The following is an 18,888-nucleotide window of genomic DNA, read 5'->3' as shown; positions in this document are numbered from 1 at the left end:
ACCGGCCAGGGGGCGGGGAGGGCCTCCAACCCCCTGACTCCGCCTGTACCACATGACTTCTCCCTCGCCTGCAAACTTTTTCCTCCTCCTCCTCCTCCTTGTCCCGTTGCGGCCGCGGCCAAGGCTGGAAAATGGCGGCTCGCTAGACTCGCCGCTGGGCGCATCCCTACCTTCGTGCGCCGGCTTCCCCCGACTGCGGGCAGGCTCGGGCTCCCGTGCGCCATGACGCGCTGGGTGCCCACCAAGCGGGAGGAGAAATACGGCGTGGGTGAGCGTTTTCTCTTTCTCCGTTCTCCTCCTCCTCGGGCTTTTCCCCTGGGCTCTTCCCGCTTGTTGCGCTTCTCCTTGCCGGGCGCTGCGAACTTCCTGGCCAAGTTTGGTAGTTCGGCTGGCGAGAAACTGCCGAGGCTCCGCTTGGCCTTCAAGAGCGGCAACAAATAAAAGCACAGTACAAAAGCTGTCGTGGTTCTCCTCCTTGCCTGGGTGTCCCCTGCCACACATTGGTTTCCCTCGCCCGCCTTGGGTTCATTGTCTCCGCGGGCTGCCCCGCAGAGTCTGGCATTCTTGCCATGAGCAACGTCGGAGGGGACAGAGCCGATTCCTTGGAAGAAAGGCCCGCGCGGGGAAGGGTGGGGTGCGCACGGGCGGTCGCCTCTCTCTCTCTCATCCACATTGCAAGGCGCGTTTCCTCTTGAAGGAGCGGCTTGTGTTTTCCTGTCCCTTGGCTGCCTCCCGGGGACTCCCTCCCTCTCTCTCCCCCTCACACCCGCCCTTTCTGGAGAGCTGATCTCCGGGCAAAACTATTGGGATCCCTCGGTCCCGTTGTAGGCAATTCCGCCCCTTTCTGCTATACTCCACCCCCTGAGCCTGGTTCTCTATAAAGCCACGGTCTTTATTTTGTGCGGGGATCTTGATCCAGAGGCGTCTCTGTGCCCTTTCCCTTGTTTTAAGTTTGCCTCTCTTTTCTTTCCGATGAAGCGGGTCGAGGTCTGTGCACCCCATTCTCCGAAGCTTCCTGTCCCACTAACTTGCAAGATTCTTTGTGCGTCTTTAAGAATTAGAGAGAATGGGAACTTGATGCTCACTTGGCTTGTTTTAGCCCTGGCTCTCCCAGCCGACTCTTGTGCACTGCGCTAAACCTAGGGGAATCCTTGTTTGCTGTTCCTAGGTAACCCAGCTGAATCGACTGACACCCCCCCCCCCCCAAAAAAAACCCTCCTTGTTGGACATGTAGGCAGCATTTCATCTTTAATAGTATGGCAGTGGATGTATCGATTAGTATTAAGTCTGTCACTATGGAGTAATGAAATCTCAGTTGATTCTATCAATTAAATCTGCATTATATTTGCATTTGATTAAAAGAATAGTTGTGAGTGACAAAAAGCATTATTTGTTTTTAAATTATACATACATGTGACACAGTTTGTGCTGTCTCAAATGAGGCATTCTCCTGTGTGAGAGCACACCACTTTCATACAAACATTTTTGTGGGGGAGCATTGCCTCTTCTTTCTCTACCCTAAATCCATTTCAACCCACCAACAAACAAACTTACTTTACCCTGGCAAGGGTCCTTGTGATGTTCATACTTGTGAGCAGCTGGAGGGTAATGGCTGTGAGTGTGCACTAAAAAGCCCTCAGTTCAAAACTGAACCTTAGCCAAAATTCTACTGGCTAATCCACTAGTTACTTTAGGCAAACCATGATTAAATCTTGATGCTCAGATTGCTGCTTTTGCACTCAAATTGCCAGTCAGGAGAGGAGAAATTACTTAAGCCCCCCATGTTGCTTTTTTCTCTGGATGGAAAAGGATTATGGACCCTGTATATTTTCTCCTGTTAGTGGAAAAGTGGTGGTGGGGGATTTTGAAAAGCAAAAACAATGAATTTTATTATACTGTTGCAGACCTAGTAAGGGAGGATTTTGAGCGGATGCATGTCAGGAAACAAAAAGGTTAAGCACCCCCTTCTGTCCTGATCACACTCTCAAAAGGTGGTATTTGGGTTGTTTTTTTAAAGAAACAAACATGGGAGATGGTACATCAGGTTTGTAGCATTCCTTTTCTCCCTTACAGGCTTGTTGGAGAGTTACGTGACAGATAATGCACAAAAAGTGCTGGAACACTCAAAATGCTAAGAATTAATGTGTTGAAGATGATACTCAGTGTATTGTGGATGTTAAGTACACCTGGAGTTGACCAAGGTTTAAATCTCCTTTCATTAAAAATACATCTCTGTGAGGTCAGCTAATGAAATAACTTGCGTAGAAATTCCCTGTGTGCCTGCTGTCTCTCTGTGAGTGGCTCCTGTGCAATTAGGGGGCTATTTGCAGTGGTTCCTGATTGTAGAAGAATCGTCTGCCAGGAAGAGGGTCTGTCAGTTTCTTTCATTTGGCCTCATGCAGGTGAGATTTGAAAAGATCCCAGGTGCATAGGTTCTGCTGTGTACTTAGGGTAATATTTAAAGGCCCTATTGCTGGCTTGTGAACAGAGTATTTTTGTTTATGCACAAGCACATGAGTATCCTTGTATCTTTTTTTTTGTTTAGTCTCCTGGTTGGATATACAAATTTCAATAAGTAATGCAATAAAGGAGTTGTGTGAAGAGTGATATACTGCTACTTGGGATGCAATTATGTATGAGGAGATTAGATACCCTGCTGTGCTATGGATAGCTCTGTAATTGATGCTATTGGAAAACGTTCTGCTCCTGTTTCTGGTTTTAGATTTGCCTCTTTTGACCTGGCAGGTCTTCCATAGCATATATATTATCATCTTGATCTATTGTAGATCCTAATTGTAGGGTCTTGACTTGATAGGCTCTAATTACAGGTATCTTCAAGTCCTGTGCATAATGGCATTTAGCTAATCTAGATGTGGTCTATAGCCTGTGATTGCTTTTATGGTACAATTTCTATGGTACTATTTAAACATGTGTTAGGGAGAATTTAAGATATAGCCAGGTATGTCTTGACCCCGGCTTTATTTTGTTACATAAATTCTCAAAACTTTTTTCAGCAAGCCTACTTATATATATAATTTACTTAGTTATACTGTATTTTATAGTTTAGTTTTTAAAAGTTTTTTTATCTTATTAGGCATATAGATATTTTTTCTGATTAAGTGGTCCAAATAAGGTTGCTTTCTGCACTCTTGTACAGACACTTAACAACTCTTTAAAGAGTATTTCCTTTGCTGGTATGGCTGGTAAGCTATTAATGAATGATCTGATGTGAATGACAAAATCCTGAAAAATGGCTTTGTTCCTTCAGTATCATTTATATAGTGAAAAAGATATTTACCATATGGGGGAGTGTTCACACATTTTACCATATGAAAAAAATGCCGTGCTCATTAACCTTTCACATGGCCATTTTAAAAATAAGTATTTGGGTTAGTTATAACTGTAACTTATAGGCAGACTAGTCTTTTGCACTCTTGTAAGCAATAACCCACTTCAGCAGATTAATAAATGGTTGATATGAATGATATTCCTTATGCACATACTCAGTAATTTGATGGCACTGCATGTTTTCTGTTTTAACTGCTCCACAAGAGAAGCTGTGTGCTTTCCTGTTACACTTTGACTAGAATATGGGGGAATAGATGATTTGGTGTCTTGCGTTCTGTAGCGATGTTTTCTAGAAATTCATCTTCGCTTCTACTTGCGCATTGCAAATGCAATTTGTTTGGTGCAGTTCATACTGAAATATGAAAACTGAAGGGACAAGATTGCCCCGCCAACCTTTACAACTATCCTCCTAGAGCAAATATGTGCAGGACTGTGCAAAAAATTGCTTATCCTTCCTTTAAGGCTACCTTGCACTATTGCTTTGCTGTGCTTTCTGAAGGCATACTTTCCAATGGGATGTATGGAGGTGGTTTAGAATATACATTTTTTGGAATAACAGGAAGAAATTTTCAGTTAAGAATCAACTGTCCAAAGTGGATCAGTTCATCGAAAGAATTTCTGAGAGTAGAAGAGGGAGTTTATGATACGTATTGCCTGAATAAATAAATAGTCTTGCTGGGCTCCAGATCGATTAGTTGAACTATAAAGGGTTGCTCTAAAGAATTGAAATAATAAAGTCTAACTTTAGGGGTGTCTGAATTGCAGTCTGGATTGTTCATCAACAATTGTGGATAGATGGCCAAAAAAAAAAAATCATGATTCCTTCAGCATGGTGGTGGTGGGGTTGCCTGGAATGGAGTTGTTAAAGTACCCTGTACTTGACCACCTCTGCCAGCCTCCTCTAGTGGGGATCTGCAGTATGTCTGATATGGGCCTTTTTGCTGTGTTGGCTTGGGAGCTGGTGCACAGAAGGGTCCTCCTCCCTGCTCCCCACCTTCTGCCATGCTGGATTTGTGTATGGGCTGCTGGCTGAGCACCCAAAACTTTGAATGCTGTGATAAAAATACGGCTTGAAAATGTAGACTGCAGACTAAATTATCTGAAAGTGCCCAACATTCTTGGAAATGCAATACAGTACTGAGTGCATTAGAGAAGAGAACATTGTGGTTCTCAGCAAAACAGCAGTCACGACTCTTGGTTTTGGTGTTCAGTGAGCTCATTCCTTGAAAGTGACAACCACCTTGCTTTTTCTATAGTTCTCTGTTGAAACTGCACATAGGTGTACTATCTGTACTGCAAACAACTAAGGACTAAGTCTGTAAAGGCAAATATATGTTGATGCATTTATCCAAATCTATTTAACAGTAGATGCAATGGAATAAATACATCAACATATATTTGCCTTTACAGGCAGTGAGTGTTTGAGACCCCAATTATAGCTGATGAGCATATTCAACAGATGGCTTGTAGTGAATAGCTGCAAGTGGCTATTCACAATATATCAGTAAGTGGGCAAGTGCATCCTGTTTTGGTCCTTGATAGGTGTCATATTATTATATGTATGAAGCTTACGCAAGTGCTGGTTCCATGGTAGCCATTGTGCTTTCAGAATGTTACATAGGTGTGTTGTTTCCTGTCTGGAACATCTGAGACCCCCTTGTACGTGTAACAAACTATTACTTGTTCATATGCCGTTCTGAGCTGATGCAGTAATGGCCGTGTCCCATTGTCAACTGTTATTTCTGGAATTGGTCCATCAGTAAATTTAACTGGAAGTCATGGCAGCAGAAAAACTAGAGTCACACACAGCTGAACTTAGCGTTTCAAATTGCAAGCCGCTGTTACAAATGTGATTGATTTCTTCGTGGGCAGTGGCTTTGGCTGTAGCCTTAGTGTTGTATCTGTGGTTGAAAGGCCTACATTTTTTGAATTGGCAGAAGGATAGCTCAGTTGGTTGCAAGCTTGATCCCCTTATGGGGCAGCTGCATATTCCTGCATTGCAGGGGGTGGGCAAATGATTTCTTCCAGGGTGGAAAGTGATTCTTGCATAACTTGTCAATTTAGTTTGTTGGCAGTATGTGGCATTCTTTGCTTTCAAGCTTTGTAGCCATTTTAGGTGTGCATTAGTAATCCAGTCGTCCTACACACATGTGTCCTTTTTGGTGTGCTTATTTTTGTTCTCTGCTTGCTTCAATATGCATATGGGCCTGGAAAATTTAAGGCGCTTATATATATATGTAAATGATTACCAGTTACAGTGGCACCTCGGGATACGAACGGGATCCGTTCCGGAGCCCCGTTCACATCCTGAACAGAACGTAAGGCATGTCTGCGTGTGTGCGGGTCGCATTTCGCTGCGCATGCGCATGACGTCATTTTGAGCGTCTGCGCATGTGCGAGTGGTGAAACCCGGAAGTAACGCACTCTGTTACTTCTGGGTCGCTGCGGAGCGCAACCCAAAAATACTTATCCTGAAGTGTATTTATCCCGAGGTATGACTGTACTTATTTGAGAGGAAGCAGGACAGGAGTAATCTTTTCTTGATTGTCATATATTGATAAGAGCAATATCAGAGGAAGTACTTTAAGACAAAGACATATGTTACATTTTGCATATGGCGGGAATAGATGTAACACTTTTCCACTGCGTTCTGAGGCATTTTTCAGGGTAGTTAACGTGGATCCAAATAATTGCCAGTGCTTGGAAAATGTCACATCGGTCTTGACCCTAAACAGTTCTTTGAAGTAAATGTCATAGAGGTCAGACATAAAGTAATATTGGAATCTTAGTGGCATCACTTACCCTGAATAGGTTATAAATTTTAGGACAAAAAACTTGGGTTGTATCAATGCTGCAGCTCCACTGGTGAAGGGGACTTCAGTGCATGCAAAATAAATTGCTCCTTCTGTTCTGCTCCTCCAGATCCTCATGGCTCCTCAAAATCAGCTTTGGGGGGTTGGGAGTTTCTTCTAGAGCAGGTTTCTTTTTTTGGTGGTGGCGGTGGTGGGAGCGCAGTAGAAAGAGAGGAAACAAAAGATCTGTTGTGCCAGCAGGGTGCCCACTGGCCCAGCATTGGGTACAACCCCCTGTTTTTGAGAGTTGGGAAATTTAGCTTTGTTAAACAAGAATTATTTGATGTTTAAACCAGCTAAATATGGCCTGCTCCCTTGCTTTAAAAAAAAAGAAAAGAAAAGCTTGTTAAGTCTGCTGTAGTGTGTTTGTTCTTCAATTTGCAATATGATGAAAAATTTGTTTGTTGTCCACTGATCTCAAAAAAAGTTGCACACATAATAGAATAATATAACAGAATAGCTGTGAATGATGATTGTGCTCTACAATATGGCATGTCTCTAATGAATATCAAGGGTGTGAGAGTTGAAAAAAAGATATACAGTGGTACCTTGGGTTACAAACGCTTCAGGTTATGCGTTTTCAGGTTACGGATGCGCCGAAACCCGGAAGTACTGGAATGGGTTACTTCCAGGTTCTGGTACTCGCGCATGTGCAGAAGCACTAAATTGTGCTTTGCGCAGAAGCGCCAAATTGCGTCACGTGCGTGCACAGACACGGCGCTGCGGGTTGAGAACGTGCCTCCCGCACGGATCACGTTCGCAACCAGAGGTTCCACTGTATTGTGGCTAAGAGAGAAACTAAATTTGATGCTAAATGGCATTATCATTTTCCTACAATTCACATTCTGAAATCTGGTTCTGGGAACTGTACAGACTAAATACTTCTTTTATTTTCTGCCTCACTGATCATCTCTCAATAATTTAGTATAAGGAGTCATCAAATTTTAGGGCCAGTGGGCACACCTGGAATTTTGAGAAAGTCGTAAGGATGCTGGTTGCAAAATGACTGCCATGGTGTATGTGGTATAATACAAAACCTCTTGGGTACCGTCTGGAATACTATGTGATCTTTGGATGAAGGGTGGAATATGAGTTTAATAAACAAACAAATTGCCTTAAACAGGGTCAGTTACTTGACATGTCGCAACAGCAGCATGCTGACACAACCACAATGACATTTCTGTGCTTGGCGAGTGAGTCAGCCCTGGCATGCTGTGTTCCTTTTGGGGGACTGCTTGCATTGTCAAATTATACCATGTAATCATGTGTGCAGGTCCACCAATCGCACAGAGAACAGTTAGGTGGACTAGTTTGCAGACATGGATTCAGCCGCCCTTTCTGTGATGACAACAGTGCTTCTTGCAAGCTAATGTTTTGAAGGGGAAAAAGTCTGTTGTTAAATAATTACACCCTTTATGCCATATGTACCAGCCAGAGGTACTTGTTGCTGCTGTAGCTGAATAAATTAATGCTTCTATGCTGGCTGGATAACCTGGATCATCTTGCCACATCAGCACAATACTATTGGTTTTGATTTTGCACCAGCATAACAGGTTGTGATTATTTTAAATCAGTCGAAAGCCACGGCTTAAAGTAAACCAATCTGTAACCTCCCTCTCCTTAATGCATATGCCACCCTTAAGCACGGACATCAGTTTGTGGCAGAACTGCAGAACTCTTTGAATTTATTCATTGGTTTTGTAATTTCCACTGCAGTCTTGGGAGTGCAGCAAAGAATAGTCTTTCCTTTTGAGCTATACACTCCTGTGCGTGACTGGCTTCCCTAATCTCTCATGTTCCAGAGACTTACTGGTTGTGATATACATCTCAATAACTTATTCCCTGTATCTGTACTGAAAGGTTGTGCTGTCAGTGTGATACTGTAGTGGGGTATAAATGTCCCTGAAAAGCTGTTTCCCCTCTGCTAAACTAATCTTGTGGCGTGCGATTTATAAAACCATCCAGAATATCCATTGCATATACTGAGGGAAATTACCGCCTTGGAACAAAAGGCATTGTAATGATGTTTATAAATATTATCACACAATGCAGTTGTGAGGGTGACTCAGCTTCATATCCTGAAGTACTTCATACAGGAATAAAGATGGGCCAGAAATGGTAGTGATAGGGGGTGGATATGCATTGTTTCTTCTAACAGGATGAATGTCATCAGTAGAGTATATAAGAAACACACATGTTTGGTTATATCCTTATTAAGGCCTGTGAAACGACTTGTAGTTGTATCCTTATACTCTTGTTTTGTGAGACACGTTTTGATTTCTTGCAGAACACATTTTCGCTTAGCTGTGTATGGGAGTACTACAGAAATATAGCAACTGTGGCAGGTAGTCATCTAGGACACCTTTAATTCTTGGCTTCAACCCTATTTCTTCCTCAAGCTGGCTATTAAATTGAAGGAAGTTCTCTGCTTTAAAATATGGGAGTTCGGTTCTCTGTGACACTTGGATTTTATGATATGCCTACTTCTTTTCTAGAGTTGGCTCTAACCCACTTTGGGGTTGCTGATAAATCAGCAGCATTTGGGCTGGCCTTGGACAGATAAAAGTTTCGGTTTTATTTTTTAAAAACAAATATGGTATATTTATTTTAGACTGTGTCTTTGAACATCCGTCAAATTTATAAAAGAAAGCTGTTTTAAGTGACAGCTGGAAGGATCTAGGGATTTTGCAAGCAGGTATTGTTACATAAGTGCCGTTTTGTCAAAAAGAGTGGTTGCCCCATTGTGAACTGAAGGAAGGCAAGGTTGTGTGGCTAGAAAGCACTGCCCTCCAACACTAGGGCAGAAAATGAATGCATAGTAGAATACGTCGTGGCCACTTGTAAATTTACTAAGAGTGCATGTAACCACATTGAATATTTGTCATGTGGCATCTGACCATATGAGCGACGTCTGATTTTCAACAGTGTGTTATGTTACCAGCTAAACATCATGAGATACAGATCTATCTCGGTGTCTGAAATAAGGATGTATTTATGTAGAGGTGAACAGGGTAAAGTCTTGCAAACTGCTACAGCTTTTAGGGTTCTAAAATGGATGCATTTTTACTTACCTTTAACCTTGTTACAACTGTTATTTTATAGTACAGAGCGACAGGGGCACTGCATGGCTTGCTTTTAAGTCACAGTATATGGTCACCTGAATATATCAGGTAAGGCTTCCTGACTTTGCAGACAAGCTGACAGAAGTATCAGGTGATATATAGACTTAATGGCTAGGGTAGCAGTAAGTAATAGGAAGATTTCTGTAGATTATTGCTATTTATACAGCACCACCAATGTGCATGGATAATAAGATAAGTCTCTACCCTGTGGACCTGAGACTGTCAGATGAAAATCCTGTATTTGCTCAGGTGTGTGTGGGGGGCGGGGCTGCAAGTTTAACCACCCATGTTTAAAAAGCCAAACCCCCCTGAACATAGAAGTCTCTAAACACATTAACAACAATAACAGAACTTCAATGCCTTTAAGAATTTGGGAGACAGAAATTGAACCAAATCCATCTTAGATCTGTAAAAGTTGACAGTTCAGTACAGAATGCTAACAGATTGGATTCTTTGCCAGCTAATCTCTGATCAATGACTGCTTTGTTTTACAATCCCTTTGTATAATAATTGACTACTTTGGTGAGTAGTGCTGTAGTTAAAATTTGGCCCTCTATATCACTTCCGTCTAACTGCACAGGCTACATACAGATCATTTTAGGTATTGCGTGTTCAGACCCAGAAACCTCCCCCCCTAAATAAATTCACACTTGACTCAAATTTTTGGTGTTTTTTTTTTGCAGAATTTAGGCCACAACTTTATTGATTACAGAAAGGGACTGGTTGCATAGACTCTGGTTCGACTAGCTCCCTGCCTTGCAGGTAGCGCTGACCTAGGGCACCAGAATAGGTCAGCCAAGGGTGAACACGGATAAGCGGAAAGCCGGGAACGGGCTATCTCCGCCAGCCAAATGTCCCCCTGGACTCAGGCACGGGGACAACCCCCTCACAGGGGTTGACAAAACCATCGAGTCCCTGGATTCCTTTAACGGAATACCCTTCACATAGAGATGGCGACAGCGTTCTCCCATCCCTATCACCTGAACCAGAGCCTATCCGCAACCTTACAAGTTGTGATGATTTGCTACGCGGCAGGCGAAACCCAAATGGCAACAGCCAATCAGCCAAGTGGGGAAAATTCCTGCCATGCCCCTCTCCCAATGACAGATGACACACGACGGCATAGGAAGGTCAAGCGCAACAAGCCCTAAAAGTAGGGAGAGGTGGGTGAGTGTTCTGAATGCACGCGCCAAAAGAGGAAGCTCTGGGACACGTGCCTGGGCATAAATAGGTCCCTCCAACCATTTGGACTGCGTCCCATTGGCCAGATTGTACCCAGCTTCGAGGGACCTACCAATTGGGTGTTGTGGCCGACCAAATGTACCCACCCACAACACAGGGTGTCGGTTGTCCTGGTCTTACTGCAATACGTGCCCTCTCTGTGGGAGGACCCAACTTGTGATACAGAGACTATTGAAAGAGTCATGGAGCTGGGAGAGGGAGTAAGGGAGGATATGACAAGAGAGAAACAGTATTATCTTTTGCTCAGTGGGCACAATACTAATATACTTTGCAGTGGACTAGGTAGTTGGCATCCATCCAGATAACCTATGCTCAGTTTGCCATTTTAGATAGAGGCTGCACATGCAGTGTTTGGGGATTTGTTTATGTTGCCAGTTCCGATTATGTTAATTATTTTACATTTTTATACCACACCTCCTAAGAGAAGCTTAAATTGGTTCATAATAAATATATAAAAAATATAATAAGATGCATATGAATTGCAGACATTTTCATTTTTGGAACCAGTTAATTAAATAGTGGCATCAAATTCAGATATAATCTGATCCTCCTTCGGGGAGAAAAGTTCATATATCGGGTGCCACTATTTGGTTGAGGGAAGTGGGGCTATTTCTGGTAACACATGCATCAAATGATAGTGACACCGGGAGTCTGCCGTGGGACCAAATGCAACTCCCCTCTTTCCCACCTTTTCCCTGGGAGCACATTCACTCTTGCTCCCCCAGTTCTGTGCTTTGTCATTTAACTGCTTTTAACTATATCAGCACCAAGTTAACAGTGTGTTAAGATTAGCCAGCATTTGAAATATCTGTTTAACATTAGTTTTTGGGTCTGGATTAGGAAAGAATCCTGCTGAAGAGAAGGTGAGAGGAATTTACTTCTGAGTAGGGACAGGACAGCCTCTGTGCTGTAGCTGGCTAAAGGTATCCTGATCTACTTAATTTCTAGATGATGATGTTTAAGTGTCATTTTGTATCGTGACTAATGTCTAAGTGTTGTTTTTATCTATTATGTGTTTTGGCACTTCTCTTTTGGTGGTTTTCTCGAATATTTGGCTCAGCTAATGAGTTGTTGGGAATTCTTGGGTTCTTTCATGATATATACGCAGCAAACTCTGATTTCTGCTTCTGGTGGACTGTGATTTGGATTCCTTGTGTATTTTTGCAGTAGCTTGATTTCTGTATCCCCCTCCCCCTTACAATTATGGCCTTGATTTGGACCCCTTGAGGCCATTCCAGTTCTTCTACTTCCATATTACAAAACATTGGTCTGTCTTGAATGATCAAATGCCCAACCTTCCTTGCTTAGCCTGCAAGATAAAATTAAAATGTACCTGGCAGCCTGGCTTCATAAAAAATGAAAACAACATTTTAAATGAAGAGGATTGGCTGATTCATTAGTTGCATTCTGTATTCTCTTAGTGATGAAAGTGGGAAATTCCTGTTGTAACACAGTGATACATTTTGAATATACCTTAAGGACAATGGCTTATGATTCACCATAGCCAAGGTTGTTAATTATGCATGCCCACCTCTTCATTCAGGCCGTAAACTCTGCCTGTTACGTAACTTGTTCAAGAGTCTCGGAAAGGATTAAACCTACAGTTTTAAAAACAGGGTTATGCAATGTTTTAAAATCTGTGTTCAATTTACATTAGTTTTCACATTAATGTTTTCTTCATAATTGTGTTGTGCATGTGTATATGTGCTTGGATGTTTTAAGATACTATTCCGTTAAGGAATGTCTGGCATTCAGCTAGTGGACAGCTACCTAGAAGCAAACAGTATAATCCTTGTAAAACATTTAGTGCACTTTAGGGGCATAAAAATTGTTACAGCAGTGAGATAGGATCAGGATTCTTTCTATACCTTTTTCCTCACTGAGATATTTGCTTATAGTACGCACACATGAAACAACAACAGAGTGATCTTTCGTCATGGATGGCAACTATTCCTTCATTGTGCATGATATTTTGTGTTGGTTTCTGTTTTGTGGGAGGAAAAATCAACCCAGTTTTGATTATCTGTAAACTTGAACACAGAACTGATGGGTTTGGTAAACTTTTTACTTCATAAGGGCAATACTTCCCTCTTGTTTCCTTTCCAGCAACTGTTATTCATAGTTATTATGCTGCCTCTGCTGTTTAACTCTCATAGCCTAATAGCTGTTGATAGACTTACTGTAATGAGCATGTAAGCCAGTGATCTTGGCTGCATCTTATTACAGTACGTTTTGTAATTTAATTATGTACTGGGTGCTTTTCTGTGCTTTCCTGTTTTTGTTTTGTTTTTAATCAGCAGCCCATCAATTTCACTGTGCTGCCCTGAGTTCTAGTACTAAGCCTCTTGGGCTTGTTGATTGGAAGGTCGGGAGTTTGAATCCGCGTTCCTTTCCCAGTTTCTGCTAACCTAGCAGTTCGAAAGCATACCAGTGCAAGTAGGTAGATAGGTACTGCTGTGGCGGGAAGGTAAACGGCGTTTCTGTGCTCTCTGGCTTCTGGCTCAGTCATGCTGGCCACATGACCCAGAAAGCTGTCTGTGGACAAACGCCGGCTCCCTTGGCCTAAAGCAAGATGAGACCACACCCCAAAGTCACCTTTGACTGGACTTAACCGTCCATATTTGTTTTGGTCCCTGATTTTTATATTTGACAGAACCAAGTGCTTAATAGAATTTAAATATTCATTTGAATATCCAAGTAGATAAATGTACTAGGTGCCACTTATTGCCAGCTTTATGGCAGAGCTGCATTTTAGCTGAGGGTGGGTTTTTTCCCCCTTTTTGAGCAATGTTTAGTGATTGCCACAATTAGTGTTTCAAGACAAAATGCACTATGATGCAGTTTATGGGGCTTCTCACTGTTGCAGTTGCGTACAACTTGAACATTTTTAAATTGCCCAAATATTGCAAACCTTGCTCCAAGCCCTTTATCACTTTGGTTGCCCATTTTTGTGCCCTTACCAGCTCTGAAATATCCATGTTGAACCATGGACACATAACCACATGGCTCAGAATTTAGTTGTGTCTTGTAATTGACTCTGTTTTGCTCATAGTTATTCATGAGGCTCTAAAAAAAGTAATCTAAATAGAAGCCCAAAGATTGGAATGGAAGAAATGTTATTGAGCAGAACTCACCTTCTTCTTCTTCTTGTTTCGTTGTGTTTGAAATTATTAAAAGTAATAGGAAATGTGGGTATATGGGATACCTATCTGCTTTGCAGGCATTGGGGCACCTGCTTCCAAGCTGCTTCTTATTCTGGAGAAGTAGGGCAGGTAATAAAAATAAATCAGGTTAATGGGTAAGTCATAACTAAAATATAAATCCTCAGGACAAGCAATCTTCTGGCTACAGCAAAGGTAACCATAATATCAACACTGGAGCATTAAGAGCATACTCTTACTAGAATGACTGCACAAAAGATAGAGAGAGCATCACAATAAATATGTGACAGCCTGCCTCTGATTTATCTGGAAGTCTTCAAGCACAACCGCAATGTGGTATCTGGGCATGGGTAGGAGTGGAGGATTTTCCAGAACTTTTTTTGGTGTGCTGGAATTATTAATTATGTTGGTTGCTTTATTTTGCCCAAGTCCCACCCCAAGCAATTTACAACCAACCAACTAAACAAATACATATGGCATTGAAGGAAACTTCCATTCTCCCATTAAATCACACTGATCATGTTAATGCTGTGTGTCATTTCCATTGTCTGGGTATTAGATTTCTTGCATTCTACTGCAATCTCAGATCAGGTTAACATGTTTGCAATCCTCCAGAGGTCTTGTCATAAGCAGTTGACAACTTCTAAATAACATTTTTGCAGTTGCTAGCGAGAAAATACAGAGGTACCTATTGGTAGGACCAGCCAATTCTGCTGCTATGCAGTTGAAGCAAGGCTCAACTCTCTAGCAAAGAGAGGTGGATATTTCTTTTACACTTGGGACAGTTTCTTATCTATCAGCATCTCTGTGCAAGTGATAGGAAACTCACCTTCTCTTCCAAGCTTTCTGTGCTTCTCAGAGAGCTTGTGGGAGAGGCATAGACTTGTGTCACTTGTGGAATGCAAAACAGCAGCCCTTTTTATTTATTATTATTATCTTACTCATAACGCAATCTGCCTCTTTTGGAAACGCACTGTGCATGCCACAACACATGGGTGGAAAGGGGACAAACTGGCAGTGAGGCTTGACTAGTCACTTACCGGTAAACTGATATATTTGACTTCTGGGTAGCACTTCGTAGAAAATTTTGTCCACTTCAGGCTTGAAAACAGGCCCTTGTCTGTTCACCTGTGACAATAATTTCTTCATCCACACTTACCTTTCTCCCGAGGAAAAACTCAGGTTTAGTGCTGAATTGGGACAATCAGCAACCCGGTTTTCCGCATACTGCCATTTGTTCCAATTCAGCACTAAAGAGTGGGTTTTCCCGGGGGGAAGTGAAACTCAGGCAGAATTGATCAGACCCAAGCCCAAACATGTATTTGTTTAGTTGTTTGGTTGTACATAGCTTGGGGTTAGCCTTGGGCAAAATAAAGCAACCAACAAAATTAATAATTAATAATAATAATAATTCCAGCACACCAAAAAAAGTTCTGAAAAATCCTCCACCCCATCCATCCCCAGATACCACATTGCTGTTGTGTTTGAGGACTTCCAGATAAGTTAAGAGGCAGGCTGTCACATATTTATTGTGATGCTCACTCTTAACTTTTGTGCTGTCATTCCAGTATGCACTTAATGCTCCAGTGTTGATATTACGGTTATCCTTGCTGTAGCCAGAAGATTGCTTGTCCTGAGGATTTATATTTTAGTTATGACTTACCCATTAACCTGATTTATTTTTATTACCTGCTCTACCTCTGCACCCACAGCATGGGGCAAGCAGAAAACCACTAGGCTCCATGCTTTCTAGTCATGAGACAAGCATAAGTGTGGATGAGCCCCTTAGTTTAATGACATGCCACAAATGATTACTACAATCATGTGTAGCTCTCAATATTTTTGTGGGTAGGAACATTTGATCTCCTGATAAGGATATGAGTAACAAGGAGTAATTGGACATTTTAAGGTGATTGTTTAGGGAGGAGCAATCTGTACAATGTTCTTTTTGCCTTTGGAAGATTTCCTTATTGCTATGTGTTGGATGGAGGAAATGTTTCTTCCATTGCCACCAATTACGAGCATGTGGATAATGACTCCAGTTGCTATTGGAATTGTGCCAAGAACAACTCTACTATAATTTCACCATCTATTTACTTTCAATCCAAACGGGGCTGTTTTGTTCTTGTGGATATAGTGCATTTCATTGAGTTTGTCATGAAATGTAAATAACACAGCATGTATAACGAGTGCAGGGATTTTTGCATCAGCGGTTGGTTTTTTTGTTGTTGGCCTATCAACTTCAAATGTATCTCTAAGCTTTTAATTCTTCATATAATTCTGTATGTTTTTATAGTATTCCTTCCAGTTTCATTGATAGCTTTAGAAACATACTGAAGTGATAGATTTGCTCTGTCTTTTCTTTGATATACTGCTGAATCTGTGAAAGCATGGAAACATAGTAAATGGCAATTAACACAATGAATGGTGAATATTTTTGGATTTACTTCTGGTTAAAGTTCCTGGATTTGCTATATATTTTTGTGGAAAAAGTTAAGCAGTGTTGTGTTTAGCATGCAAGCAGAGATTCTGTGTGACAGCCTTAAGAGTATTGTTTTTCAAAAAGGCCACAATATTATCAATTTTTACATTAAAACTGAATATGGTAACACTAATACATAGGGGAAAGGTTACGGTGGAACAATAGAGAAAAATGTTGTTCAGTAGGAACTTTTTATTTGTCATTAAAGTATAAACAATTCCAAGCATGAGTTTTTGACAGAGAAAACAATGTGTTCAAGTAACATTATTGATCTGATTTGAAATGCAATTATTGATACATTTTCAAATTTGATGTGATTTGAAAGAGGGTCAGTAACTATGCCAGGCAGAAATTATATACTCCAGAGAGAGTATATACTGCTAATATTTTTATGGACCACTCAGTTATTGTGGTTTGTTTGAACTCTGATCGTTACAGCTGGGACATCTTTTTCCCCATGCAGTTTGTCTCACTTGAACAGGATATATGCCAAGAATAAAAATGTTTTGATATTTGCATAAGCTAGTATATAAAATTTTAATTTTAATTGGCATTGGTTTGAATTCTTCTCTGAGACAAATTGCAGCATTCTTTCCTTCAAATAGTGCTAAGCAGGTGAATACAAATTGATGATTAAAAATCCCATGAGTTTTAATCAGATCTTTAATTTTAAAAATTTGTTTTATTGTCACTTAAACTTGCTTTTGAATGAAATTTGAATTGAATTAGCACAAGAATTTAGCTCTTAAAACTCAATTTATGGCTTTTATTAAACACAATGAATTATTTCCTGCTTCTACGCATAATAGTAAAAAAGGGGAATGTTTGACTTGAAATCAAGCATTCATATAGGATGTAATAGATCATGTATTGAACTTAACTCTTTTACAAATTTTGAATATTTATGAGTTGTATGAATTAAAGCCATGTTAAACCACAGAGCCTAGAACTTACCGATCAGAAAGTTGGCGGTTCGAATCCCCATGACTGGGTGAGCTCCCATTGCTCGGTCCCTGCTCCTGCCAACCTAGAAGTTCGAAAGCAGGTCAAAGTGCAAGTAGATAAATAGGTACCACTCCGGCGGGAAGGTAAACGGCGTTTCCGTGCGCTGCTCTGGTTCGCCAGAAGTGGCTTAGTCATGCTGGCTACATGACCCGGAAGCTGTACGCCGGCTCCCTTGGCCAATAAAGCGAGATGAGCACCGCAACCCCAGAGTCGGCCACGACTGGACCTAATAATCAGGGGTCCCTTTACCTTTACCTTTATGCTTAGGAACATAGGAAGCTGCCTGATACTGAGTCCATATAGCTCAGTATTCTCTACACCGGCTGGCAGTGGCTCTCCAGGGGATCGTGGGGACATTTCTAGTGTACCGGGAGATGCAACACATCGAACATTGAACCTTCTGCATGCAAAGCAGATGTTCTACTACTGAGCTATGGCTCTTTGCTAGTTTGCTTTCCATTTTACAGAAACATATTTGGCAAGTCATTCCTATGTCACAGCCCTGCATATCTTTATCTGCACTGGATCCTGTGATGTACTTAAAAGTCATCCACGTCCTCCACTAAGTACAGACAGCCAAACAGAAATCCATTAAATTGTTCCTCTCCCATGCATCAACGGGACACATAAATAGGGTTGTGGCAGTTGTCAGCAAGCCTAGCAATTGCATCGACTGATTTCGCCAGGATTCTTCATCACATGTAGCATGTCTGCGTATAGCTGTTAGTATGTGTGTAGAATCCCTTCTCATGTGCACTAAATGTATGTGGATGGCAAGGCATGTGGTTACTGGACATGCTAATGCATGATCCCATGACCTGTCACAATCCTTCCATGGGTGGTAGCAGTGGTTCTATTCCTGTAACCTAGTGGTTACATGTTTGCTTGTACCCCACCTGTTTCCTAGTGGTTGTTGAATCAGGAGGTTCATTTTTGAAAGCCTTGTTTATATCACCTTGAGAAGGAGAAGGGAAGAGAAGAGAACATCAGAAATCAGCTGAAATAGGAAGGAATAGAAATATGCAAACTACTCCTCCAATAGACTTTGAAACAGGAAATGTGGCTAAAACAGTGGATCAAATGAGAGGCGCTGATGCTCAAGTGTTTAGAACTTAAAATAGACAGTGCATTACGGAAGACTGTGGCTTTCAAATGTCTCCTAGATAGAAATGAATGTTCAGTGTTTGTGAAATGAGTTAAACTCAGCTGTTCCAGGTAACAGCCCTACCACACTTCAGTAAGATAAAATGTAGTTGCTGTCCTGCGCTGCGGAATGCACACATGTGATACTGCCACATCTGCTTTTGCACCCTGATGCATGGGCAGTAAACTGCTTCATGTGCAGCTTCCCCTAGAACAAGCGCCCATCCTAGTCTCAGTGATGCAGACAATTCTGCTATCTCAGAACTTTGCCACCTTTATTCTTCGGTGCGCTTGACTAGGCTTTGTTCCATGCAAGGTGTAAATTTGCTGTGAGAATAAGCATTTTTTTTTGCAAGCTGCATACTCTCTTTGAAGGGTGAAAAAGACTTATTTTGAATATAGAGTTTATTCAATGTTTTAATAAGGCAAGGGGAAAATTGCTAGTAAAGTTTTCAGAGGGATAGCTGTCCCATTAGTCTGCTGTAGCAAAAATAATAAAGTCTTGTGGCACATGAAGGCCAACACATTATTCT

The 18,888-nt window shown here is 41.5% G+C and overlaps 1 protein-coding gene across 4 annotated transcripts in view; it reads left to right on the top strand.

The window, feature by feature from the left end:
- The window catches only part of DOCK1 (dedicator of cytokinesis 1), a 371,865-nt gene that overhangs the window by 15,943 nt on the left and 337,034 nt on the right, over positions 1 to 18,888 (top strand). The window contains exon 1 of one of the 4 annotated variants that reach the window (XM_083740982.1): positions 87 to 268. The exons of 2 other annotated variants lie outside the window; for them this stretch is intronic. In XM_083740982.1, coding sequence (XP_083597108.1) covers positions 223 to 268 — 46 coding nt within the window. In that variant the 5' untranslated portion in view covers positions 87 to 222. Of the gene's footprint in view, positions 1 to 86; positions 269 to 18,888 lie in introns of those variants that run through there. One more of the 4 variants, XM_083740980.1, reaches the window with a different exon arrangement.

The sequence above is a fragment of the Podarcis gaigeae genome (assembly GCF_964106915.1).
Source record: "Podarcis gaigeae genome assembly, chromosome: 5".
NCBI classification, from domain to species: Eukaryota; Metazoa; Chordata; class Lepidosauria; order Squamata; family Lacertidae; genus Podarcis; species Podarcis gaigeae.
Note: the sequence above shows the minus strand (reverse complement) of the source record. Positions and strands in the feature narration are given on the sequence as shown.